General features: G+C 42.9%; 1 protein-coding gene across 2 annotated transcripts in view; it reads left to right on the forward strand.

The window, feature by feature from the left end:
- The window catches only part of PRKCE (protein kinase C epsilon), a 325,248-nt gene that overhangs the window by 206,063 nt on the left and 91,637 nt on the right, over positions 1–27,548 (forward strand). For both annotated transcript variants that reach the window (XM_053383375.1, XM_053383374.1), the window contains exons 3-4: positions 24,612–24,771; positions 26,873–26,907. In XM_053383375.1, the coding sequence (XP_053239350.1) occupies positions 24,650–24,771; positions 26,873–26,907 (157 nt within the window). In that variant the 5' untranslated portion in view covers positions 24,612–24,649. The remainder of the gene's footprint in view (positions 1–24,611; positions 24,772–26,872; positions 26,908–27,548) is intronic.

Raw genomic sequence — 27,548 nt, forward strand, 5'->3', positions numbered from 1 at the left:
GGTTTTAAGTCCATATCCTGATATTGTTTTCATAATTTTTGACCTGGCAATATATTGCAATCATGGTGTGTGTATGTGTGTGTGATTTGCAAAAAAAATCACAATGTGGGAAAAATGGTGAAGCCAGCCAATGCCTCTACATAGATCTATCCTTATTTCAGACATTATGATCCATCTGTATACAGTGGTACCTCAGGTTACATACTTCGGGTTACATACACTTCAGGTTACAGACTCCGCTAACCCAGAAATAATACCTTGGGTTAAGAACTTTGCTTCAGGATGAGAACAGAAATCATGCTCCGGCGGTGCGGCAGCAGCGGGAGGCCCCATTAGCTAAAGTGGTGCTTAAGGTTAAGAACAGTTTCAGGTTAAGAGCGGATCTCCAGAATGAATTAAGTTCTTAACCCGAGGTACCACTGTATTGTGATGTTTAGCGGGTGATATATCACGATGTTGAAAACCAGCCCTACTGTTCGCCTCTACATATGTCAGGGACTGTGCTGAGGAGGGCTGCATTGAGGAAGAATGGTGGGAGCCACCCCCTTCCCCTCCTCCTGATCCTGAATCTGCCCAGAAGCAGGAGGACAGTATAGATTTGGAACAGTGGTTTGCAGAGGGGCATAGTTCAGAAGGCAGAAGCTGGGAAATACTGGATGGGGAACAACTAGCAGAAGAAACACTAGATGAGATAGAGTTAACAGATCCACAGTCTCTGGATAGTATCCACCCCACTCCCTCCCCAAAGTCCCGAAGAGCACAGAAAGTGTCAGAACAGAAAAAACAGAGGCTCCAAGCTCAGATTACAAAATGTAGGAGTGACGTAAATTAATAGGGACGGGGGTGGTGGTCCTTAAGTGGGAGTGAAGCCATTTCTAGGAGATATGTTCTTTGTTCTCTTGCTGTGATTATTAAAGTTTCTAACTGGTAAGAAGACTCATTTTCCTTGGTTCTGCTTATCTACTGCCACGGGGGAGGTAGCCGATTCCCTGAAGCCTGACAACAGAGTTGCATCCTTATTTCAGACATTGTGATAGATCGGTATATCACGATGTTTATCTGGTGATATAGCATGATGTTGAAAACCAGGTACCGCCCAGCCCTAATCTTGTTTTTCAGCACAGTACTTTCCCCACAATGTTCCCAGTGTAGCATCGCTCTGGGGTATTGTGGGAAGACAAAGTAATGGCTGTACCTAGTGACCTCATGCGGCCCAGAGTTACTCATTCGACTGAACTTCCAAACCGTCCTTCATGTGAAAGGCAAGAATACAGAATAGACTGCAGGCACAATCTACTCCTGGACAGTGCTTTTCTTCTAGGGAAAAAAGAGGTCCCAGTACTGCATACACTTGAGTACCCTCAGAAAAAGAAAACTCTGCTCCTAGGACTTGGGCAGTCTAAACAATTCCACCCAGTGTCTGGGCAACAGATGTGTTTTGACTTGACATCAGAAGCCTAATAAAGTAGACTATCCTGGCTTGAAGATGGAAAGAATTTGACAGTCAGGGTGCCACTGCAGAGAAGGCCCTACTACCCCATAGCATCCCACAGCAAGCCATCTGTCCTAGCAGGACAAACAGAAGGCTACCTCATAGATCTCAGGCCCAGGTCCGCTAATATAGGGAAATATGCTCTAACAGCCTGAGCCATTTAGTCCCCCTTTTAAATATTTTTATTATTAATTTCTTCATATACTATTCAGGGCTTCATAAATCACACACGCATCTTAATTTGAGCTTGGTACCATATAGGTGGCTAGTTCGGATCTTGCAAAGTAGGTGTAATACATAAGGATGTGCACTGGATTCCAGAAGAATCCTAACTTCTGAGGTGAAATGGGTGCCTCAGAGGGATTTGGTCCCTGTGAGAGGCAATGCAGCATCTCCCTGCAGCTGCACAAGTTGAAGCAGGGACTCCTGGCGTGCTTTGTGGTGCCTTGGCAATGCAGACATCAAATAACAGAAAGTATAATAAATGCTGCAGACAAATATCTTACTAGCTAATGCCAGGATCAGTCGAGGAGCTCCTTTGCAACCGACATGTCTAGTTGTAATCAGAGGGAATGGTCAGCCCTATTTATCCAAGTTTAAATGGTGGGTGATAGTTCTTTATTGTGTTCATTAACAGCACCGCTAGATGGGAGAACTAGTTTAAACGAAATGCCCACCCCAACCCTGGTTTTGATAACTGAGGAATCTTCCAGAAGAGCCTGCAGTCTTCTCTTCTCCTCGCCTGACAATCCCTCAATGCCATACTTCCCTCAGTCTAGAACCTCTGGTGACTGAGATACGCTAACAACCCTCCCCATAAATATATTATACTGGGTCCATCACTCCACCCTCTCCAAGACATTACACAACCCCCTGGTGTAATCTTGGACGTGACAACGAGATCCAAATGTGTCGGAGCGGCAAAAATGATTAAATACCCAGAACCAGGGTCGTTTCCAAAAACACAGCAGCAGCAATAAAAACCACATGAAATGTTAAAAGTACTTTAAAATATTAATAAAGACTTGAGTGCAAGTGCCACCGACAGATTAAAGTAGGCCAACTTTTGACCATTCCTGACTCGGCATCCTGGTCCCACCTGGTCACATTATTTTTAAACAAAAACTATCTGATTTTGATGACAGGGCAGCCCCAAGCCCTTTGGCCGACTGAGGGAAAGGGCAAGATGGCTGCCTTCCATTGCGCACACAGCATCTGAGTAGACTTGCGGTAGAACCTTCCTTCAAGACTGACAATGTGACTGTGGTGTCTAGCTTACAGAATGCAAGGCAGGCTAACTTATGGGTCCATGGGGGTGCTGGGGTGTCCCTTTTCCCCAGCATCTGCCACCTGAAGTAGCTGCCTCACTCTGTTTTATGGTAGGGCTGGCCCTTGTTGGTGACACTTTGTTGTCCAGTTTAAGAACATAAGGAAGCCCTGCTTGATCGGGCCAAAGGCCCATGTAGGCCATCATCCTGTGCTCAGAGTGACCAAGCAGATGCATGTGGGAATACCAAGTAAAACTGGTGTTCAGACACGTACTTCCCCTCACAGTGGAGGTTGAACACAGCCCTTGTCGCTAGTAGCCGTTGATAGACTTCTCCGTGAATTTCTAAAACCATCCTAAGTGGTTGGCGTCAGTGGGCGTGAATTCCACAGTTCAACACTGGAAGGTTCAACAATAAAGTTATATAAGCTTAGCTGATGGACATACCCTCCAACATTTCTCCAATGGAAATAGGGACACCCTGTTCCATACCCTCCAACATTTCTCTGATGAAAGTTGCGGCATCCTAAGGAGAAACGGGACATTCCAGGATCAAATCAGAAACCAGGACGGCTTCTGTAAATCTGTGACTGTCCCTGGAAAATAGGGAAACTTGGAAACAGGACATGAGCTGAACTGTTTGGTTTTTCTTGTTTTATAAAGGTATCGTAAGAACAGAGGATTTTTTTTTTTTTTTTTGCAATGGTTTGTCAATTATGGGGTTTCTTTGGTGTTTCAGTGGCTGTGTAAAACATCAGAATTGTGGTCCTATTATAAACCTACAGTACTGTCATGGTCTTAAAGTCAACCACATAACATTCTTCTGCCTCCAGAAGCTGATATTTAATATAAGCTCTGTCATCTCTTCAAACTACTGGTTAGAGCTGAGGAATAATGTTTGGCCTTTTCCCCTCTCATGTGGTTCATGCTTTTTGAAAAAAAGATGATCCCATGAAGAGAAAGAGAGAATGTATGTATATCCATTTTTGTCTATAGGGCTGGAATTTTGCAGGAACCACATGTTGGTGAATAGCACATGTTTGCAGTTCATGGAAAGTTTATACCCTTTTTTTCTACCCAGGAAGATTTTATACGGCATGCCTTTCGCTAAGGTCTCTTTTTGCTGATTTCCTGTGAAATATGACTTTTGCTCTTGCTTTTTAGAATTTTATGCCATCCTCTCTTGGTGGTTCAAGGTGGGCTATAACACTTCTTTCTCCCCACCCTGAGGTTTATGGATAATTGCAAGTTTCCACATCTCTGTGTGGGGTGGAATTACCAACATTATGGGATGGAAGTAGGCACCCCATCTGTAACTAGGTATTTGTGATGGATGCTTAGGCAGCACCGGTTATGGTTGTTTAGTCATTTTACTCATGAAAGATTAAAAATAGAATAGCTTCTGCTCTTGGTTAGGAGGTCCAGTTATATTTGGTTTTCTTTTTATTGAGTTATGTAGAAGTTTCAGTGGGACAAGAGCCTAAAGAACTAAATGAATATGCATCAGCTGCAGCAAAAACACTAATTGTTTTTAAGTTGTATTCATTCAATTTGTTTTTATTATTGCTTGTTAGCCGCCTTGGCTGGGGAGGGCGGGGTATAAATAAATATTATTATTATTATTATTATTATTATTATTATTATTATTATTATTATGCACAAGAAAGGAGACCACAGAAAACAGTGACAGTAAGATTCCTATTTTATCGCAATGACCTGTGAGTTTCCTAGTCTGCCTGCTTAAATATTTGCATTAGATTCCTTTAGAGCAGTGATGGCCAAACTTGGCCCTCCAGCTGTTTTGGGAGTACAACTCCCATCATCCCTAGCTAACAGGACCAGTGGTCAGGGATGATGGGAATTGTAGTCCCAAAACAGCTGGAGGGCCAAATTTGGCCATCACTGCTTTAGAGCTTAGTTAGGAACCAGTGGCTGACTTTTCATCCCCAGCAGTAGATTCCAACTTGGAATTGCTCTACTCGGGTACCCACAATCCAGTGCCGATTGAGGGTGGACGGCTATGTTATTTAGGTGCGCAAGAATTGCCTAAGGGGGGGGGGGTGAGTTTATAGTTGTCATCTTTGGCCAGTTCCAACAATGCAGAAAAGTTCCTTACCCATAGTTTTAACTTTTCCAGTTCTTCCCAGCATTAAGTCGTTGTGCTACATGGGAAGCATAGCTGAAAGTGATTGTACAAAATGTAGAAGTAACATGAGTGTCGTAATAGTGAGTGTGTTGTCGTTTTTCATTTGGAAATGGCAGCAGATGGCTGTCGTATCTCCTCTCAGTCTCCTCTTTTACAGGCTAAACAAACCCAGTTCCCTCAACCATTCCTCGTAAGGCTTGGTTTCCAGACCCTTGATCATCTTGGTTGCCTTCCTCTGCTCACGTTCCAGCTTGTCAACATCCTTCTTAAATTGGGGTGCCCAGAATTGGACACAGTATTGCAGGTGTGGTGCGAGCAAGGCAGAATAGAGTGGTACTATGACTTCGCTTCATCTGGACACTGTATGTCTGTTGATGCAGCCAGGAATAGCATTAGGCTTTTTTGCTGAGGCATCACACGGTGGACTCATGTTAAGCTTGTGGTCTACCAAGACCCCCACGCAGTCATGTTGGCAGGGCGAGGGAGGCAGGTAGACATAGGACAAATTATACCAAATTTCCCTCTTCATTTCCCTTCCTGCAGGGCAGTAAGTGGCCTATATGACTTCTGCTGGACCCTGTTGGCAGGAACTGATATGCAACATGCGTGGGGAGTGAAGTGGGGGGAGAAATTTGAATTGAGTAGGGCTTACTCCTGACAGGGTTAGAATTGAGCTTTTAGCAACTTCTGAGACTTTGGCATATAATTTCCCTCAGAACAGTATTTCCCTCAGAAACCCAAAAGCAGTTGTAGGAAACAATTTGGTTGAACACGCCACAAGCTTCAGTTACTCTTTGACAGAATGCCTTCCTCAGCAGGGAGCAACAGTTTCTTTACTTATTATTTACCGTATTTTTCGCTCTATAACACGCACCTGACCATAACACGCACGTAGTTTTTAGAGGAGGAAAATCCGTAGGCATGCCATCCGTAGGCATTCCCTCCATAACATGCACAGACATTTCCCCTTACTTTTTAGGAGGAAAAAAGTGAGTGTTATGGTGCAAAAAATACGGTAATTACTTCTAAATCGGGCTTACATTTAAAACAACAACGCGGCGATGTACAACATAAAAACTTAATACTACAATGACATCAACGAGAAAACATCATTGAGGGCTGGTTGGTAAAACAACAACAACAAAACCCACCCTGAGATCTACGGAACAAATACACATTCCAAATGAACAGTGCAGTTCTTAAAAAATGTCTAAAAAGAAAACAGGGATGATTCCTGTTGGACTTCTATTGGCAAGGAGTTCCACAGGGCCGTGGCTGCCACACTTCAATGTCCCTTTCTTTCCCTTGTTCCATAAAGGGCACTATCTCCCCACAGCCGTGGTGGCGTTAGCAAGAAACACCAACTTTTATGCATATATGATTGGCAGAAATCAGTGGTAAGGTGGTTTGCCATTTCATGCCTTTAAAAATAGTATTATTTTTATTATATATATTTTTTAAAAAAATTGTCCAGTAGCACCTTAGACCTTAGATGCATGCACACTTCTTCACATACACTAAAACAAAAGTCACCAGATTTACCATACCCATTGAGTCAATCATCCATCTCCTACTACCCTTCTGAGAGAAACCCCACCCCACCCTCCCACTATATACGGTGGTACCTTGGGTTACATATGCTTCAGGTTACATTCGCTTCAGGTTACAGACTCCGCTAACCCAGAAATAGTACCTCAGGTTAAGAACTTTGCTTCAGGATGAGAACAGAAATCGTGCTCTGGCAGCGCGGCAGCAGCGGGAGGCCCCATTAGCTAAAGTGGTGCTTCAGGTTAAGAACAGTTTCAGGTTAAGAACAGACCTCCAGAACGAATCAAGTTCTTAACCTGAGGTACCACTGTAAAAGGGTCTAGTGACTTCTGTTTTAGTGTATCTGAAAAAGTGTGCATGCACACGAAAGCTTATACCCAGAACAAACGTTGTTGGTCTCTAAGGTGCTACTGAACAATTTTTTTATTTTTATATATACAGTGGTACCTCGGGTTACAGATACTTCAGGTTATAGACGTTTCAGCTTACAGACTCCACTAACCCAGAAATAGTACCTCGGGTTAAGAACTTTGCTTCAGGATGAGAACAGAAATTGCGCGGCGGCGGCGGCAGCGGGAGGCTCCATTAGCTAAAGTGGTACCTCAGGTTAAGAACAGTTTCAGGTTAAGAATGGACCTTCAGAACAAATTAAGTTCTTAATCCGAGGTACCACTGTGTTTCGACTGCGTCAGACCAACAAGGCTACCTACCTGAATCTAGAATTATTTTTATTAATTAAATTTCTATACTGCTCTTATTTGAGGGTAATAGGGAGGTTTGCACTGTATAAAAACACACAAAAATACATAACACAGTAGCAAACAAAACCAATAACCCTCTACACACACAACTTGGGGGTTGCATAACATGAAAATATGATATATAGAGATTCAACTGGAAAGTATGCATTCAGTTTGCAAAGTTTTCCCTCCCTCGCCAAGCTCCTTCAGTACTGTTCTTTAAGTAGAATTGTTTCAGCTTACTTTTTAAAAACACATACACCCACCACATCGAATTCCACATCTCAGGTCCCCAAGTGCTGTTTATCAACTATGTAAACTTTTGGCACTGGAAGGTTCTTACATAATTCCAGAGCGAGATGTTTAATGCAATGCAGTCCAGCATCCCCCTGGGGAACTCCCTTAAACAACTAGACTTTACACAGTCTGCTAGGCAACACCCAGGACTTAAAGACTGGGTTCTGCCGCCTCCTGCTTCTCGTCTCCCTCCTGCAAAAGAAAAGAAAACATACACATACACTCGAGAGGAACGGTTTCTGTGAGTTTGTGTATTTCCCCCCTCGAGGCTGAGCTATCCAAATGTCTGCTGATAAAATAAAAGTTGCTAAGGAGATATTTCTCAGTCTGTATTTATACCTCATTTAAAATTGCTATTGTTTTTATATATAGAATTGTGTTTTTTAAAAATTTAAAAAAATACGGAATGGTTTATAATTTTTCTTATTGTTGATGTTTCACTGTGAAACCGCTTTGGGATATTTTACTGCAAGTGAGTCATAAACGGATTCAAAACAAATAAACAGACATATTTCTAGAAGTCATTCTGGTCTGATCCAGCACAGCTCTTTTTTTATGTTCTCAGGCTATCCAGTAAATAAAGAGATAATGTATGTGAAGTCTAAAATGCGGCATAAGGGACAGCTTTAATTATTATTAGAAGACGGAGCAAGCTTGTTTTCTCCTGCTCTGGAGGGCAGGACTCGAGCCAATGGCTGCAAGTTGCAAGAAAGGAGATTCCGACTAAACATCAGGAAGAACTTTCTGACAATAAAAGCTGTTAAGACAGTGGAACAGACTCCCTCGGGAAGTGGTGGTGTTTCCTTACCTGGAGGTTTTTAAGCAGAGGCTGGATGGCCATTGTCAGGGATGCTTTAACTGACAGTCCTGCATTGCAGGGGGTTGGAGTACAGTGGTACCTCAGGTTAAGTACTTAATTCGTTCCAGAGGCCCGTACTTAACCTGAAACTGTTCTTAACCTGAAGCACCACTTTAACTAATGGGGCCTCCCGCTGCTGCTGCGCCGCCGGAGCCCGATTTCTGTTCTTATCCTGAAGCAAAGTTCTTAACCTGAAGCACTATTTCTGGGTTAGCGGAGTCTGTAACCTGAAGCGTATGTAACCTGAAGCGTATGTAACCCGAGGTACCACTGTAGATGACACTTTTGGTCCCTTCCAACTCTTAAGATTCTATGGTCAACAATTCCCTTTCCCGCAGCTGCCATTCCTACATTTCCCCTGTGCCTTTGAGGTGGCAGCCAGATGGATACCAGATGGCACCTGCTTGTGAGAGGCAGATTTGGCCCAGGGTCTGCCAGCTGCCGACTCCTTATAGAGCCGAGCAGGACTGAGCACTGTAGGGAGCATAACACATGTTAAACAACAGCAGCAGCTAAGCTTCTGTCGTTGTATTACTAAACATTTAGTGCCCACGAGATCAGAAGTTTTTTTTACTCACATTCTCCAAAGCCTGTTTAATTCCGCTATAGCGCAGCTTCAACCGCTGGGGCTGGTGGTTTAGTCTTCTCAAAGAGCTTGGCTGAGCTTTTAAAGCTTCATTGATTTCGACGTGGCGCTGAGCCTGAGCCTTTGATACTTGATTCCTTTTGCTCCGCTTAAAAATAAATTAAGTTTATCTTCACAGTCAGAGTTCACCTCTGACACTGACCATCATGTACATTTAAATTCCTCTGCATTAAACAGCTGAAATGCTGGAGTGAGTCTTAGTTAATGGAGGATGCTTTGGCTGCGGCGACTTGTAGCAATGTCCTGAACTGAAGGGCTGTAAACTGGAAAGAAAGGAGAGGTTTTTGCCGTTGATGGGGATTACTATGGTCTGCCTGATCCAGTTGCTGTCTTCCCAGTGTTCTGAATGGTACTAAGAGTGACCAGATGCCATGCAAAAGAAGGAAAAAACTCATGTGCCAAGCAATAGTTGAATTAGGCCACATTTACACCATGCATTTAAAGCACTATGATTGCACTTTAAATAGTCATGGCTTCCCCCAAATAATTTTGTGAGTAATAATAATAATAATAATAATAATAATAATAATAATAATAATTTTATTTATACCCTGCCCATCTGCTTGGGTTTCCCCAGCCATTCTGGGTGGCTTACAGCAAAACATCAAGCATTAAAAACTTTCCAATACAGGGCTGCCTTCAGATGTCTTCTAAAAGTTGTGTAGGGAGGGTGTTCCACAGGGAGGGTGCCACTACTGAGAAGGCCCTCTGTCTGGTTCCATGTAACATCGCTTTTTGCAGTGAGGGAACTGCCAGAAGACCCTCGGAGGAGGACCTCAGCATCTGGCTTGAGCGATGGGGGTGGAGACGCTCCTTCAGGTATACAGGACCGAGGCCGTTTAAGCCTTCAAAGGTCAGCACCAACACTTTGAATTGTGCTCGAAAACGTACTGTCGTTTGTTAAGGGTGCTGAGAGTAGCTAGGAGACCCCTGTTCCCCTTGCAGAACTACAAACCCCAGAGTTCCCTGTGAGCAGGGTCTGATTGTTACACTGTTGTATAGCCATGTATAGGGAAGGATTTTTAAATGTTTAATGTTTTATTATGTCTTTATGTATGCTGGAAGCCTCCCAGAGTGGCTGGGGCAACCCAGTCAGATGGGCGGGGTATAAATAATAAGAAATGTTGTTGTTGTTGAATAGGACATCTCTATTTTCATCGGAGAAATGTTGGAGGGTGTGACTTACGTCTGCCTTCTGTTTGCCAGCTCATAGTAGCTGCAGAAGCAAGCTGCATGGTTGGATTCTCCACTCTAGAATACCTTCCCCCTTGTCTTGATGGTTGTCACAGATAGCAGGCATTATGCAGTTAAGATCCAGAGCTATTGCAATCATTGGGACTTGGATCTGCTTCATTTTGGCAGTGCACTTAACAAGGAAGTGATATTTGTACTGTATTGCCAGGCACTTGGCATACTGGGGCATTTGTTGGTAGCCTCATACCCTGACAGGCCCCACTGGGACTTATTCCTTGCCTCCTCTGACCAGCAGCTGCTCCAAATGCCAGCCTCCCCCTTATGATCTGGCTTACCCAGTGACTGGCGTATCCAGTGGCTCCCTCCCCAGGGCCAGGGATCCAAACAAGCCCTAGATGGAGGCTGGCTGTGCTCCTACGCCTTCACACATCCGGCTGTGCTGCAATGAGCCAAGCAGCTGTGTGGCTTCCCAGTCCATTAAAGCACTGCTGCCACAGGTAAGCCGACAGGGGTTCATGAGTGGCTAGTGCTAGGGCCGTCTGATCTGCGTCAGGGGTACCAAAGGACAGCCTGCTCAGATGCTAGGGACTGGCCAGACAAAGAAGAGTGGTGGGAGGCACCAGCTGGGGAACCCCCAAGGGAAACCCCAGAGGAGGACGGATCAGAGCCGGGGGATTGGTGGTGCGACACCAAAGGGAAGTCAGAGGGAGAGGATTTTGGAGGAAGGACTTGATGCTGAAGGGGCAACAGGGTTTAGTGAGCAGGAGGAACCTGTGACAGGGAGCAGTTCAGACTCCAAGGCTGAAGCAGAAGAGGGGGACTGAGAGACTGTTGAAGAATCCAGGGAGTCTCCCTCTCCTGCTACAACAAGCTCCCCTCCCTGCTGGTCTCAAAGAACGTGCAGGATAAGGAGGAGGGCAGGGCAGAGGCCAGAGGTGGGCAGATGCAGGTTGTGACTGCTCAGGAAACATCCGGGACAGGAGAGCCTTAGAAAGGGTTGAAGGCAGGGACCTTCAGTCCTGGCCATTGCTCCATAGAGGCAAGACCTGCTGGGAAGTGTTGCTGAGTTGTATGTCGTTTCCTTGAATAAATGGTTAACTTCACTGATGACGGAACTCTGCATGTTTTGTGCCGACCTGCCTCTGACTCCAGCCCTTGGAGCCCCCTGAGAGATGGATCCAGACCTGCACACTGCAGAGTGGACCTCATTTCCCCGCTGGTATATATCTGGTTGCAATGTGATCTGTGGATGATGCTGTTCCTGTAGGGCAAAAACAGCCATGTCTATTTTGGTGGCAGCTGCAGTGCTTTCGAAATCAAGGCAAGGAGCAAAACAAAGGCAGAAATCAATGTTTGACAAACCATAAAAGGACAAAATTGATCCTGGGAGAAATAACTCTTTTTCAAGGTTTCAGGTGGGAGTTGTGGAAAGTGAAGTATAGAGTTAAACACACAGTAAGAAAAGAAATGGGGGGGGGGGAGAGAGAAAGCAACTTATTGACAACCGTGTGAGCTTAAGTCCTTATCGACAGCATCAGGTAGATGCTGATGATGATTCCCAGCTGGAATGAAGATTGAGAGAAAGGACACACAGGCCAATTATACTTTTAACAGGCACAAAAAGCAAAGCAGCCTTTCACAACCTGGCTGTACCCTTCAGATGTTGTTGGACTACAACTTCCATCAGCCCCAGCTAGCACTGACCATTGGCCACGCTGGCTGGGGCAGGTGCAAGTTGTAGTCCAACAAAGATATAGAGGAGACCAGGCTGGGGAATGCAACTCAACATCAAAGTAGGCCCCTCAGGGACAGGGCAGGAGTGGTTGACCACCCCACAAGTTTCTCTAATTGGTTTAATTTCTTAGGTGTATTTCTGCTCCGGCCAACCAGACACAGTCCTTTATAGTTTGCAGGCTCTGTGCAAAGTTTATTATTATTGTTGTTGTTGTTGTTGTTGTTGTTGTTGTTACTAAATTTTTAAAGAGCAAATTGAAGGGATACTAAATAATACACCCTAATTCAAGACTCTCCAGGGAATCCAGAAAGGATTAAATCCTATTATGCTTATCACCTTTTATCCGCTAGGTAGCACCTGAACAAACAGGAAAAGGCTGCTGGATCAAAGAAGGGTTGTTAAGAATTCTTCTGACTTCTCACGTATTTACTGCAAGGAGCAGAACATGGCTGTGTAATCCTGTGTCTAAGGAGACATGTCAGACTTCCTTGTTGATGCTTTCCCAGGGACTAACTAAGACCTTTTCAGTTCAAATGCACCTGCACAGCATAAAGTGGTTGCTTGGCCAGTGGCGGGGATGGGGAATCCATATATTGTACGTTTCCAGCTCCCATCTGCCTCAGCCAGTATGGGCAGTAGTCAGGGACTGTCAAAATGGTTGTCCAGTTACATCTGGAGAATCACACGTTACCCATCTCTGGTCTATGGGATGCCAATGGATTGTTTTTGTTCTATTGTTCTGACTAGTCGCTAGCTCTAATTGTTTTCCGCTGAACTTTTCGTATATTGCGATCTTATCTATTGAAAAGCCCACGTTATTATAAGTTGGGAAGCAGGGGTGCAGGTTTTTTAAATGCCTGCTACTTCTGAGTGAAAATGATGGTCTTGCTGCCTGATCTAGCACAGGATAGAAAACGTAAAGAAGAAAAGTTCCTTGTTTAATAGGGTGTGCCATACCGGTGTTTTAGAAACCAATGGAGGAAACTCAGTGAATTAAAGGGTAATGAACTCAGGGCCAAGTCACACAATGAGTGTCAATGCTTGGCAGCTCCTACTGCAAAATGTGGGGTTTCCCACAATGTCCTCCATGTAGTGTGGCATCAGGGCATTGTGGGAAATTTAAACAGAGGCTACCAGCTCCTCATTTGGGACCACTCTTTGGAGGGGCTCATGGCAGGCATCACCAGCGGGCCCTGCCAAAATATTGTGGTTCACTGCTGATGCCCATGGATGCGTTGCAACAATGCTGTGCCATTAATGTACACTCCAATTGCACAATGTGGTTGTATCCCCTCCAGCATTTCATGGATGGAAAGATGTACCTTCTGTGTTCTTGCTCAAGTCCACTGCTTGAGCTTCTTCATAATTCCACCCCCCCAAAAAAAAACCTATAAAAAAACTGAAGATGAATATGGAAATTGTGGATGTACAAATCATAATTGCTTATCAAACCACATTTTGATCCTAGTTTGATAACTGTTAATTGTGTGCCCAAAGCAGTTTCCAGTATTTGGACAAAACAGAAACCTATGGCTTGATGCTAACCACAGTCAGAAGTTTTGTGCGCGAAGGACAGAGGAAGAGGAAGGTGTGCAGCTCATGGACTCTTGTCATTGCATCTGAATCAGGCCGCCTTTTATATGTAAATAACACAGTATTCTGAGATCCGGTGATGGTTGAGGTCTGTATATTTAGGTCAAACTTCTGGTGCAGTGCCAGAGAAGAGGGGCTAGCAATTCATCTCATTCCTTTGCTTTCCATGGGACCTAGTCAAGGCAACATTTTGGTGAATTGTTTCTGTTAGTAAAACTTTCATAAAAAGGTGACATGAGAGAGGTCTGTTGGATCAGGCCAATGGTCCATCTATGTAGTTCCAGTATCCAGTTTTCACGGGGGCCAAAAAGATGCCTGTGAGAAACCGTCACAAGAACCCTTCCTGTGGCTTCCAGAAACTGTTATTCGAAAACATCCCTGTCTCTGAGCACAGCCACCGTCACTTTCTATTGCATCTCAGCTTCTAATCATGGCAATTTGCCAGAAGTCAGTGACAATCTGTTGTAACAAAGTGTTGAAATATAATATTAGCTTCTTTGTGGAAAGGTGTTTATATATCTAAATATATATATATATACACACGCACATTGTTGTTGTTGTTTAGTCGTTTAGTCGTGTCCGACTCTTCATGACCCCATGGACCCAGAGCACGCCAGGCACCTCTGTCCTCCACTACCTCCCGCAGTTTGGTCAAACTCATGCTGGTAGCTTCGACAACACTGTCCAACCATCTCGTCCTCTGTCGTCCCCTTCTCCTTGGGGTCTTTTCCAGGGAGTCTTCTCTTCTCATGAGGTGGCCAAAGTATTGGAGTCTCATCTTCAGGATCTGTCCTTCCTGTGAGCACTCAGGGCTGATTTCCTTCAGAATGGAGAAGTTTGATCTTCTTGCATGTCCATGGGACTCTCAAGAGTCTTCTCCAGCACCGTAATTCAAAAGCATCAATTCTTTGGCGATCAACCTTCTTTATGGTCCAGCTCTCACTTCTATACATCACTACTGGGAAAACCATACACACACATACAGTCCTTTACAAAAAATTTCCAGCAATAGCCATGGATGCACAAAACAGTACAATATATATTTTATTTTTCCTCTACCAGAAAGGAACTTTTAATGCTTTTTTTTTTTTTTTTGCATTTTAAGCATTGAATTATTCCAACTTATTCTTTATTCTGTGAGCCACCTAGAGAACATACATTGATGAGCAGCCGTACAAATCCAGTAAATAAACAAATGCTGCTCTTGAAAAGTATATTATTACTTGAAGAAAGGTTCAAAGTAACTTTTCTCCCACGTACCTTTGATTGATTCCTCCGCAGAGCTTTCACATACTTTGTGCAAAAGTCAACCCTCGGTGAATGCTGTTGGGAAATTGGCTTTTAAGGTCTCCTTACCTTAATAATTAAAAAGAAAAACATTTGATACTGTTTTAATTGCCAGGCTAGAGTGACCCCCAGTGGTGTGCAAGAATAATTTTGATGGCTGACCTGGAGGGAGATGAATCACTTATGTGGGCCTGAAGTAACAATTGTACGATTTGATTCCAGTATGAATGGATCGCTATAAATAATCATAATTTTTGTGTGTGTGCCCATGGGGCTCATTCGTTTGCATAAGTAGAGTTAGGAACACATTTTTAGCAACACTTAAAAAAAAAAAGTGTGAAAAACTGCCTGATCTGAACTTTTTGGGGGGAAACATTAACAGACTTTTTTAAAAAAGATTTTTATTAAAGTTTTCAAAGTATTACAAAAAGAAAAAAGAAAAATACAAAATACAAAATAAAAACAGTTAAAAACAATTCAATCTTTTCATGTCTTATCTTTCATTCGCTTGTTCCCCAGACCTCCTCACACCTCCCTTTTTTGTATCCAGTTCAATTGGTTGGTTCAGCAAATCCTTTCCCTCTTTATTTTTATCCTAATCTTTAATCTTAATATGTTATAACTTTAAATTATCCCCTATTAACAGTCCATTTTTACACATCTTTGTAACATTACTGCTGAAAACCACTTAGCTTCAATCCAACATCGTTCTAACATTCATTAATTTTACAGTATTTCTGTAAAATTGGAAATTTTACAGTATTTCCAATCTTCTTCCACCGACTCTTCTCCCTGGTCTCGGATTCTGCCGGTCATTTCCGCCAATTCCATATAGTCCATCACCTTCATCTGCCATTCTTCCAGGGTGGGTAGATCTTGTGTCTTCCAATACTTTGCGATAAGTATTCTTGCTGCTGTTGTGGCATACATAAAGAAATTTCTATCCTTCTTTGGCACCAATTGGCCGACCATGCCCAGGAGAAAGGCCTCTGGTTTCTTCAGGAAGGTATAGTTAAATACCTTTTTCATTTCATTATATATCATCTCCCAGAAAGCCTTAATCCTTGGGCACGTCCACCAAAGGTGAAAGAATGTATCTTCAGTTTCTTTACATTTCCAACATTTATTATCGGGCAAATGATAGATTTTTGCAAGCTTGACTGGTGTCATGTACCACCTGTATATCATTTTCATAATATTCTCTCTTAAGGCATTACATGCCGTAAACTTCATACCTGTGGTCCATAACTGTTCCCAGTCAGCCATCATAATCATCCAACATCTTGTGCCCACTTAATCATAGCAGATTTCACCGTTTCATCCTGGGTATTCCATTTCAACAGCAAGTTATACATCCTTGACAAAGTCTTAGTTTTGGGATCTAACAGTTCTGTTTCCAATTTTGATTTTTCCACCTGGAATCCAATTTTCTTGTCCAAATTGTATGCCTCCATTATTTGATAATAATGAAGCCAATCTCGCACTTTGTTTTTTAGTTTTTCAAAACTCTGCAATTTCAATTTATCTCCCTCTTGTTCCAAAATTTCCCAATATTTCGGCCATTTGGCCTCCATATTGAGTTTTTTCTGAGCCTTCGCTTCCATCGGTGACAACCACCTTGGGGTTTTGTTTTCAAGCAAGTCCTTATATCTTATCCAGACATTAAACAATGCTTTCCTGACAATATGGTTTTTTAATGCTTTATGTGCTTTGACCTTACCATACCATAAATAAAAACATTAACAGACTTTTACCATGTTAGGGCTATTTCATATTCTCCAACTGTAGCATTTAAATATTAGTACCTATTTAATAATCCCGTTGGCCAGCCTGCTTTCTGGTAAAGCTCATTTTACTTTCAACACACAATCCACTTTCTCATCTCTTCTTCAGAGATGCTGGTTATCCCTGTCTCAGTTCTTTCTCCACATCTCCTACCTACTGCCTGACAGTAGGATTTTGTAGATGTTCTGGAATATTGTTCCATCTTTTATAGGATACTGGGAAGAGTCTAATGATCAAAGACACCAAATCCCGTGTCCCTTTTTGGATGGTTGCACATTTTTCCACACAGAATGGCTTAGGTCCTCTTAGCGTACTCACAAGGAGCACGGGCCGAAACACAGGTTGTTGAGCATCCATTACTTTTGTGTTGGTAGCTTTACACTTAGGGTGCAATCCAACCCAAACCTGGCACCTGCAACTCCCATTCCTTTGAATGGGAGAGATTTTGAGCACTTGATCAAACCTCTCCCTTTCACAAGGTGGATAAAAATCAATGGTTTTTTTTAAAAATAATAATCAGATTTTTAAAAAATTTAAATCAGATTTTTAAAATAAAATGCTTTGTAGCAAAAGTCTTTCTAAATATACTTTTCTATTTAAGTTACATTGTAGTCCAAAGGATTTAAGGATTTAAGTTTTGATGTGTGCTAAAACTCAGTCTAAGATTTTTTTAAAAAAATCGTTTAACCATATCAGTTAACAAACATGGATAAATATGCTATAATGTTATTGTTTTAGTTAAATAAATTATTTAAATTGTTATTAAGGAAATGATTATTTTTCTCCTTCCAATAAAGTACAGCAGAAAAGTTGTCCAAATATAAACAATAATTTCATAATTACCTGTCTTTGTATTTCTAATAGTATAACCAAATCAGTAATTTTTGATATAACTGTAAAAACTACTCTGAAAATTTATTATTCCAAAAATGAAACCTTCATCTGGTAGTAAATATTAAGATTATTCCAGCAGGAATGAGACTTTCTGTAAAAAAATGATTTAAATCAAGTCTTACTGACTAGTGATTTAAATCATGATTTAAATCAAATCCACTCTGCCCTTTGGTACAAATGGAACTTCAAAGTGCTTGATTCGCCAGGACCATTCCTTATGTGTAAATGTAGAATGTACATGAATTCCCTACATACGTGAGATATATTTTCATTTCTCTCAGTCTTTGAACAATTAAAAGGTAAAGGTAAAGGGACCCCTGACCATTAGGTCCAGTCGTGGCCGACTCTGGGGTTGGGGCGCTCATCTCGCTTTATTGGCCGAGGGAGCCGGCGTACAGCTTCCGGGTCATGTGGCCAGCATGACTAAGCCGCTTCTGGCGAAGCAGAGCAGCCCACAGAAACGCTGTTTACCTTCCCGCCGGAGCGGTACCTCTTTATCTACTTGCACTTTGACGTGCTTTCGAACTGCTAGGTGGGCAGGAGCTGGGACCGAGCAACGGGAGCTCACCTCGTTGCAGGGATTCGAACCACCCACCTTCTGATCGGCAAGTCCTAGGCTCTGTGGAAATGAGTTGTAGTTCCCTAGAAAGTTGCTTGTATGACATTTTCATAGACCCCATCCTTTATGAACCTCTCTATTAAAATTAAGCCAGAAAGGTGAAAACTCATGTTTTTACACTGGAAAGGCCGTAATTACGGTAAATGTGACCAAGGTTGCTGGTTGCTTTTTGTCTTGCAAACTTACATGTACCAGTCAAAGCCTCTCTTACTACCTGAGATATCTAGCGTCGGCTTAACATGCACTCATGAATATTATTTGGGGGGGGGCATTCAACACATTTAATCTGCGGTCTCCAAGCAAAGTTCTCCCCCCCCCCCATTCTTTGGCAACTGATAATTAGCTGGCTAAACTTCTAAATCCCCTCATTTGTGCTTAGCTAGTTAATCTAGATTTCAGCTAATGCATTTTGGCACTTCTCTGCTGGATCAAACCTTCTCACTAAATTTCTTCCTAAATTCCATTGGGCATGCACAATAAATTAAGTTAAGTAATGATTTCTCATTACTTGATTGATTTTGCTGTGCTAAAAGGGACTATTTTAGAGTTCCAGGAAGCTGAAGTTGGGAGAATATATATATATGAATGTGCATTTCTGAGGTTATTTAATATAAAAATGATACCGCACGTTATTTCCAAGGCTGACTTTTAAAAACCCTGGGAATGCAGTTGGAGGAGATCATAATTTATCTCTATGCGAACATTTTGAAACTGCCACTCATTCATCTATCTCAATATTGTCCAAGACCAGCTGCAACCCTCCAGGGTCCCAGGCAGTGGGAGAAGAGCTTGTGTGGCACAATGCTTAGACTGTTGGACTCAGACCTGGGAGACCAGAGTTCTTAGTCCTTTTGCTCAGCCACACAGAGTGACCTTGGACCAGTCACTGTCTGTCAGCCTAACCTACCTCACAGAGCTGTTGTGAGGATGAAATGGGGAGAACCATGTGTTCCACCTGGAGCTCTAAACAGGAAAAGGTGGGATTAATTTTCCAACAGGGGGTTGCTGGAAGCTGAACTTGGAGTCCTCATGTACTCTAGCACTGAGTTAGCACTTCAGAGTGGGCTGTAGTTTTTCTGTCATCTCTCTCTCCTCTCTCTCTCTCTCTCTCTCTCTCTCTCTCTCTCTCCTCTCTCTTTATCTATCATCTATCTATCTATATCTATCTATCTATCTATCTATCTATCTATCTATCTATCTATCTATCATCTATCTATATCTATCTATCATCATCTACCATCTACCAGCTATCTATCTATCTGTCATCTATCTATCTGGATGTAGCCTACCTTGATTTCAGCAAGGCATTTGACAAGGTGCCCCATGATATTCTTGTAAAGAAGCTGGTAAAATGCGGTCTTGACTATGCTACCACTCAGTGGATTTGTAACTGGCTGACTGACCGAACCCAAAGGGTGCTCATCAATGGTTCCTCTTCATCCTGGAGAAGAGTGACTAGTGGGGTGCCACAGGGTTCTGTCTTGGGCCCGGTCTTATTCAACATCTTTATCAACGACTTGGATGATGGACTCAAGGGCATCCTGATCAAATTTGCAGATGACACCAAACTGGGAGGGGTGGCTAACACCCCAGAGGACAGGATCACCCTTCAAAACGACCTTGACAGATTGGAGAACTGGGCCAAAACAAACAAGATGAATTTTAACAGGGAGAAATGTAAAGTATTGCGCTTGGGCAAAAAAAATGAGAGGCACAAATACAAGATGGGTGACACCTGGCTTGAGAGCAGTACATGTGAAAAGGATCTAGGAGTCTTGGTTGACCACAAGCTTGACATGAGCCAACAGTGTGACACGGCAGCTAAAAAAGCCAATGCAATTCTGGGCTGCATCAATAGGAGTATAGCATCTAGATCAAGGGAAGTAATAGTGCCACTGTATTCTGCTCTGGTCAGACCTCACCTGGAGTACTGTGTCCAGTTCTGGGTGCCACAGTTCAAGAAGGACACTGACAAACTGGAACGTGTCCAGAGGAGGGCAACCAAAATGGTCAAAGGCCTGGAAACGATGCCTTATGAGGAACGGCTAAGGGAGCTGGGCATGTTTAGCCTGGAGAAGAGGAGGTTAAGGGGTGATATGATAGCCATGTTCAAATATATAAAAGGATGTCACATAGAGGAGGGAGAAAGATTGTTTTCTCCTGCTCCAGAGAAGTGGACACGGAGCAATGGATCCAAACTGCAGGAAAGAAGATTCCACCTAAACATTAGGAAGAACTTCCTGACTGTAAGAGCTGTTTGACAGTGGAATTTGCTGCCAAGGAGTGTGGTGGAGTCTCCTTATTTGGAGGTCTTTAAGCAGAGGCTTGACAACCATATGTCAGGAGTGCTCTGATGGTGTTTCCTGCTTGGCAGGGGGTTGGACTCGATGGCCCTTGTGGTCTCTTCCAACTCTATGATTCTATGATCTATCTATCTATCATCATCTATCTATCTATCTATCTATCTATCTATCATTTGTTTGTTTGTTTGTTTGTTTGTTTTGCATACTGACCTTCATCCATAGATCTCAGAGCAGTTCACAACATAAGAATGGAAGATTTTTAGAAAACCACAAAATACATTCAAAGTGGGCTGAGATTTTTCTATCATCTACCTACCTACCTACCTACCTACCTACCACCTATCATCTAGCTATTATCTCTCTCTCTCTCTCTCTCTCTCTCTCTCATCATCTATATCTATCTATCTATCTATCTATCTATCTATCTATCTATCATCTATCTATTTATCCATCCATCTATCATTTATTTATTTAGCATAATGACCTTCATCCATGGATCTCAGAGCGTTTCACAACATAAGAATGCGAGATTTTTAGAAAACCACAAAATACATAATAAAAAAGCAAGAACAAAGATTACTACAACCCCCACCTCCCTGTGGGAATGGGGGCATCCAAAATACTACACAAAGGGTTAGTGCTGTGATGTTATATGCCTGAGACAGTTTTTGTTTCCATTTGGTCCAGTTATCAGCTGTTGCGTGCGTTTTAACTGTTCGAGCAGCAAGTGTGCTGCGTTATGCTGCTGCTGGCCTCAGAGCCGGTCTGTAAATATTAGTCAGTCTCTCATACAAATTCATGTCAATATGTTTCAGTAATGTAAGTATTACCTGCCTGTATTGTTCATTCAATCCGACAAGAGCAAGCACACCAAGTAAATCTTATCTCTTGTTTTTATGGTACTTTTAAAAGAAAGTCTTGTGTAGTTTCCCCCCATTATGCTACAGTCCAAGAGTGTCCCTGCAGACAGCAATAAGGCGGTAACATTGGGGAAGCGTCACAGAACAACGAATAAAGCAAAATGATGTGTGGATAGCCCAGTGTAAATCCACCAATGATGCGCTGTTATTAAACCAATGACATGTTGCAGAATACACACATTTAAAGAAATGCTCCTGTCGCACTTCCCTCGCACAATAGTGAGCATGGGCATAAGTGAGCAAGACCCCGACAACTCATGTGTAGGAGAAGCTAACTATATGAACCATCCCTTAGGGATTATGTTTGCAGGAAAGGGTTCCGCCAAATGTCTGGTATAAAGCAATTGCCCGTAATTTTCTCTGTAATGGAAACAAATGTTGGATGAGTCAGAATCATGTTTTGTGTGTGTGTTGGTATCAATGAGACATGCCTGGAACAATTCTGGGCAAGGATCCTGCTGGGCTGGGCTAGGATCAGCATGCTTGGGATGTGTGAGCAGGCTTACAGAAATGGACTTGGCCCTTTGCAGGATTAGGCATGTACAGGATATTGAGGATGAAATAAGGGAGAAGACGTTAGCGGATGGACTCTGTCCAATCTGGATTCCAGCCTTGGTTTTAAGTGGAGAATTATTTGATCGCCTTGGTAGGTGACCTTCGCCAAGGAGTATCTATCCCTAGTCCTGCTGGACCTCTCAGGAGCTTTCAGTAACATTGGTCGTGGTGAATTTCTGGTATGTCTGTCTGGGATGGAAATTTGGGGCATCGTCTTTAGAGAACTGCAGAATTCAAGCCATCAAGAATTCAAACTGTGTGCTTTGGCTGTAACATGCCATGTTCATGAATTGTAGTCATCCTCATCTCCCTGCTTTTTAAACTTCCCTTAGCTTGCTCTTATTATATGATACTTAATTATTTTCATTATTTTATACATAGTGGGTTGTATATAAGTTAATATATACAACGAAATTTCTGAAGTGGTTGGTTGTTTCCTTGTGAAAGCTTTGTAATCAAAAGCTTATTCATAATTAGTCTTAAGGAGCCGCCAAATGAAATTCTCTTTATTGCTATATTTATTGTTTTTCACATGTTCTAGTAATTTTGCAAGCCCTTTGAATTTATAAAGGAAAGTGTGGTATAATAATAATAATAATAATAATAATAATAATAATAATAATAATAGAATAAGTGGCCCTCTCTTTGGAATTGAGGCTATTAGTATTATGAATATTAATAACATTACTTAAATGCTAAACTACACATTTGATTTTTTTAAAAAATACAATGGCTAGGTAACTTAAAGTCCTCCTTGTATTTCTCCATAAGCCCTTGATGCTACGCAGCTGCAGAAAATAAGATCTTTTTAGGCCCCACAGCAGTGCACTTGTAGGCCAAAGAGAGCAGCCTTATTGAGTTTCCAGGCAATTGAATCAGTTTGCTTATTTATTTATTTTGCTGATTTCTAAATCAGATATCAGGAGCATATGGTATAATAATAATAAAAATAACAATAAATCTCTGTTAGTGCCCCAGCAAGTTGAATTCATTAAGGTCCGTGTCACCGTTATCAGATGTTGCTTCACAATCCAGTGAGTGTATCTCCACTAGTCTGTGGGCTGCTGGAAGTGAACAGTGGGGCAGAGAGCAGGAATCTAGGCTTGATCTACTAGGGTAAGAACCACCTTTGTCCCCTTCTGGTTTAGCAAAGCGTGTTCTCCTTCATGGAGAGCACGTGTTGCGGTGGGGTCTAACAAGACACCCCCTGTAGGTTAATGGGTGGAACCGTTTGGATGGCCATGACTGTGATTGGGCCAAGTTGGGTTGTTGGGGAGACTTTGATGTTACCATTTAGAGGGTTGGCCCAAAGGTTATATATTCTTGGCACACAGCTTTTTTGGCCTCTTGCTTCACCCACCCTCCCTAATTTAGGGCTGTTTGACATTGCTATGCCTGTCATGGGGTTGTCTGCTTTTAGGGCAGGGGCCTGGTAGGAATTTTGTCCATTTGGCAGATTGGCTGGTGCCATTTGGTTTTTGCCTACTGCGTAGCAAATTGCCACAACTTGTAAGGTTCCTGTTAGGCATTGGTTAAAATTTGGTTGGTGGTGCGGTAAGGGTTGGCTGTGCATGCCCCTCCAGTGCTGCTGATGCAAGGGAATTCCATTAAAGGAATCCAGGGGTTTGCCATACATTTGTCCGTATCCCTGGCAAGGGGCTAGGGCCATGCAACCCCCTGGGAGCATGCGGGGAGGGGTGACGGTATAGTGCCCAGCCCCATTCTCTCCCCAATATTGTTTTCCCTTACTGGCTTTCGCTGGAATCTGGAAGTCAGTTCTGTCCCGGGGTGGGGACAGATAGTCGTAACCAATGCCTAAGCAACCACTCACATTATGTATTTTAATAAAGTTGTGGCCAAAATTATGCCAAAAACCTTAAACAAAAATTATGAGTGAATTGTGATTTATTCAGGGGGTGGCTTGGGAACCTCGACCTGCAACAGTGTCTGAGGAGGGGGTGGCGCACCAGTGGCACTCCCCTGGCAGCTGTGATCTTGCCACTTGCTGGAACTAACCAAGGCATTCCAGAAGCATCCATGGTTTGGGCCAGTGATAAACTTTGGGAAAGTGGGACACTTCTCGCCTCATATATTGTAAACCGCCTGGTGATTCTTATGTGAAAAGCGGTATAGAAATTTAATAAATAAAATAAATAACGCCAGCCAAGTATGATGAACCAGGCAAAACTTTGGGGTGGTTTGACACAGAACTGGAAAGAAAACACCCAGCAAAAGAAGAATGGATTTTAAAGTGGAGCTGGCGAAACTAAAAGAAAAAAAGAAAAAAAACACCAACATGACAGAGTAAACATGCCCTTTTTTGTAATATCGGGGGCGGGGGAATAATTGGATGAAATTGCGAGCAGGATTTGAAATATGAGCAGCAGTAGAAGACTGATAATATATGAAATAGAAGAAAATGTCTTAGGTGAAATGTTTATTAGAATGCAGTATTTAAAAGGGGATGGGATTAAGAACAGCATGGAGGGAAATGCAGGAAGTCAAAGTTTAAAGAGAAATGTATAACAAATTTGGAATCTGAAATATACATGTAAAGATTTTTAAGTTTAATTAAAAAAAAAGACTCCAGAGGGAAATAAAAATAATTGTGGTGGTTTGCAGCCACGGTGCAATGTGGAAATCAAACTGCAAGTGTGCATTCTCTTGATTCTCTCACCAGCTTTCATATCTGAGATGTTCTTTCCCTTCCTCTCTCTTTTGTTCTCTCCAGCACCCAAAGACAATGAGGAACGAGTGTTTAGAGAGCGGATGCGGCCCCGGAAGCGCCAGGGGGCTGTGCGACGCAGGGTCCACCAGGTTAATGGGCACAAGTTTATGGCCACCTACCTTAGACAACCAACATATTGTTCACACTGCCGAGACTTTATATGGTAAGTATTTTGTGAGGTGTCATTGCTGGGCATCGGCTAGCTCAGGGGAAGACCGAATTAGGCCCAGAATGGGTCCCTGTTTGGCCTACAAGGATTTTCCTCCCCAACCAGACCCCGCTGCCCTACACCTGGTTTCATATGTGGTATCAGGTGTGGTACAGGCAGAACTGCAGGCACACAGAAATGATTAGAAGCTTAAAAATCCACTTCTGGTTGGCCCTCATCAAGCCAGTCAGTTGATCAGCTGTCCCAAGTGGAGCTTTCTGAAAGGTAAAGGACACCCGGACGGTTAAGTCCAGTCAAATTTGACTATGGGGTACAGCGCTCATTTCCGTTTTTGGGCCAAGGGAGCCGGCGTTCGTCCACAGACCACTTTCCAGGTCATGTGGCCAGCATGACTAAACCGCTACTGGCGCAGCGGGACATCGTGATGGAAGGCAGAGCTCATGGAAACGCTGTTTACCTTCCCACCGCAATGGTACCTATTTATCTACTTCCACTGGTGTGCTTTCAATCTGCTAGGTTGGCAGGAGCTGGGACAGAGCAACGGGAGCTCACCCTGTCACGGGGATCCAAACCACCGACCTTACAATCAGCAAGCTTAAGAGGCTCAGTGGTTTACACCACAGTGCCACCTGTGCCAAGCTTACATGCTTGTTAGAGCTTTCATGCTAGGATTGGCTGTGCTACAGGGTTCCCAGTTTGGGGAACTCCATATTGCAACTGATCCCTGCTAAAGCAGGCTTGCATTAAGCACCCATCGGTGCCAACAGGAAGCGCTGGTGGGGTTGGCACTGACATCAAGCCCTCAAGCAGGGCTTGCTACGAACACAAATCTTCCTTTGCATTCAATAGTTTTTGGTAAAGCAAAAAATAACTGGCATCAGTGCTATGCCAGGTAATTGACAGGTAATTGACCCCAGTTGCCACTCAAAATGGCCTATGGGTGCAGGTGGCGGGAGGTAAGGATCCAGCCCACCCACCAGATCCCGTTCTCCACCTTTGGGCTAGCTTGTTGTGTTGTATGATAGCATGTTGGTTGCTTCAATTACTGTACATCCATTCTTTTTGTCGAAAAGAAGGTAACTATTGTTGTGGTTGCTGCAGCTATTTGATAATATAGAACCAAACTCTTTGCATTCTTTCTGCACACCTTCTTTGGAGTAATCCCTATTGATTACTCCGAGTAGGCATGCGTAGGAATGGGCTGTAAGATTTTTAAGTTGTTGACTCGTTCAGACGAGGGATTAGTCAAGTGCACTGAATTTTACCCGGCCCCAGATAGCGATGAGAAGGCTGGTTGTCTGAATCATACTAATGTGTGTGTGTTTGCATACATGGCAGATAGAGGGGTCTTTTTTCAGATCTGTAACACTAAAACTGCAGAAGGTAATGTTCAGCTGGCCCTACATCTATCAATAATGTCTCTTATGGCAGGGAAAAGCTCCACAGCCACAGTGTCTCTGATCTTTGTAGGACTAAAATAGAGGAAGCAGCCTTTCAAGCTTTCTTCTTCTCAGTTTCAACCATTTCAGCAGGGCTGGCTAACCTGTGGTCCACAGATGTTGCTGTATTACAGCTCCTATATAATCCCCGACGGTTGTCCATGCCAGCTGGGGCTGATGGGAACTGGAGTCCAGCAACATCTGGAAGGCCCAAGATTAGCCTGAATTAAGGACTCAGAGGCACCAGATCTGCAAGACCTTTCAGTACTTTGGAGCATGTGTGGCTGTGCAGATAACACACAATACTTTCTTTCATGTAAGAGAGAGAGAAAGAAAGAGAGAGTGTCAGGATTGCGGAGGAATTGGTTCCTAAGGAGCCTTAAGAACTATCTATTTTCATTTTTGGCATGGGATTTTTGGCAAAGTATATGCTTGGTGACATTTCCAAAAATGATGGAGGGGAAAACAAAGGGAAGAATTCCATCTGTAGAGCCAAGAGAGGAATCTCCTTAAATAAGTTGGGTTGCAGCCAGTACATTCATCCCTGGTCACTGGCTGTGTCTCTCTCTCTTGACCATGTCAATGTTGTGATGTGAAAATATATGTCCGTTCCCGATTCCTAATCCATGCTCTGTGTGTTTGTTTTTCATCTCCAGGGGAGTAATAGGAAAGCAAGGGTACCAATGTCAAGGTAAGGAAAATTTGACATACAAATATAAGATCTGTGGTGTAAGTTATAAGGAGCTAGCATCTTTGCCATTCATTGGTTCTTGGAACAAGATCAATGATCAGTAATTTAAAAGACAGCAGGATCAATCAATCAGCCAAACAAACAAACAAACAAACAAACAAACAAACAAACAAGTAACATTCAGCTCAGAGTTATCATTTAAACGAATAAAGAGTCCCTGATTATGCAAAAGCAACTTAAAAGAAATTGAAAAATTGTCCAGTAGCACCTTAGAGACCAACTAAGTTTGTTCTGGGTATAAGCTTTCATGTGCATGCACACTTCTTCAGATACTCTAGTGTGCATGCACACGAAAGCTTATACCCAGAACAAACTTAGATGGTCTCTAAGGTGCTACTGGACAATTTATTATTATTATTATTTATTTCGGCTGTGTTAGACCAACACAGCTACCTAGCTGAATTTAAAAGAAATTGGTCCTTAATGCTTGCTTATAGGTGAATAGGAATTGGGCTATACAAACCTCAATGAGAAAAGAGTTTCACAAGTGTGGGGCCACTACTGAAAAGGCCCTCCCTCTCATAGCCATCAGTTTAATGGACATCAGTGGCAGGCACAGGAGCACAGCACTGGCGATGTAG

Source organism: Podarcis raffonei, chromosome 3, assembly GCF_027172205.1.
Source record: "Podarcis raffonei isolate rPodRaf1 chromosome 3, rPodRaf1.pri, whole genome shotgun sequence".
In the NCBI taxonomy this organism is placed as follows: domain Eukaryota; kingdom Metazoa; phylum Chordata; class Lepidosauria; order Squamata; family Lacertidae; genus Podarcis; species Podarcis raffonei.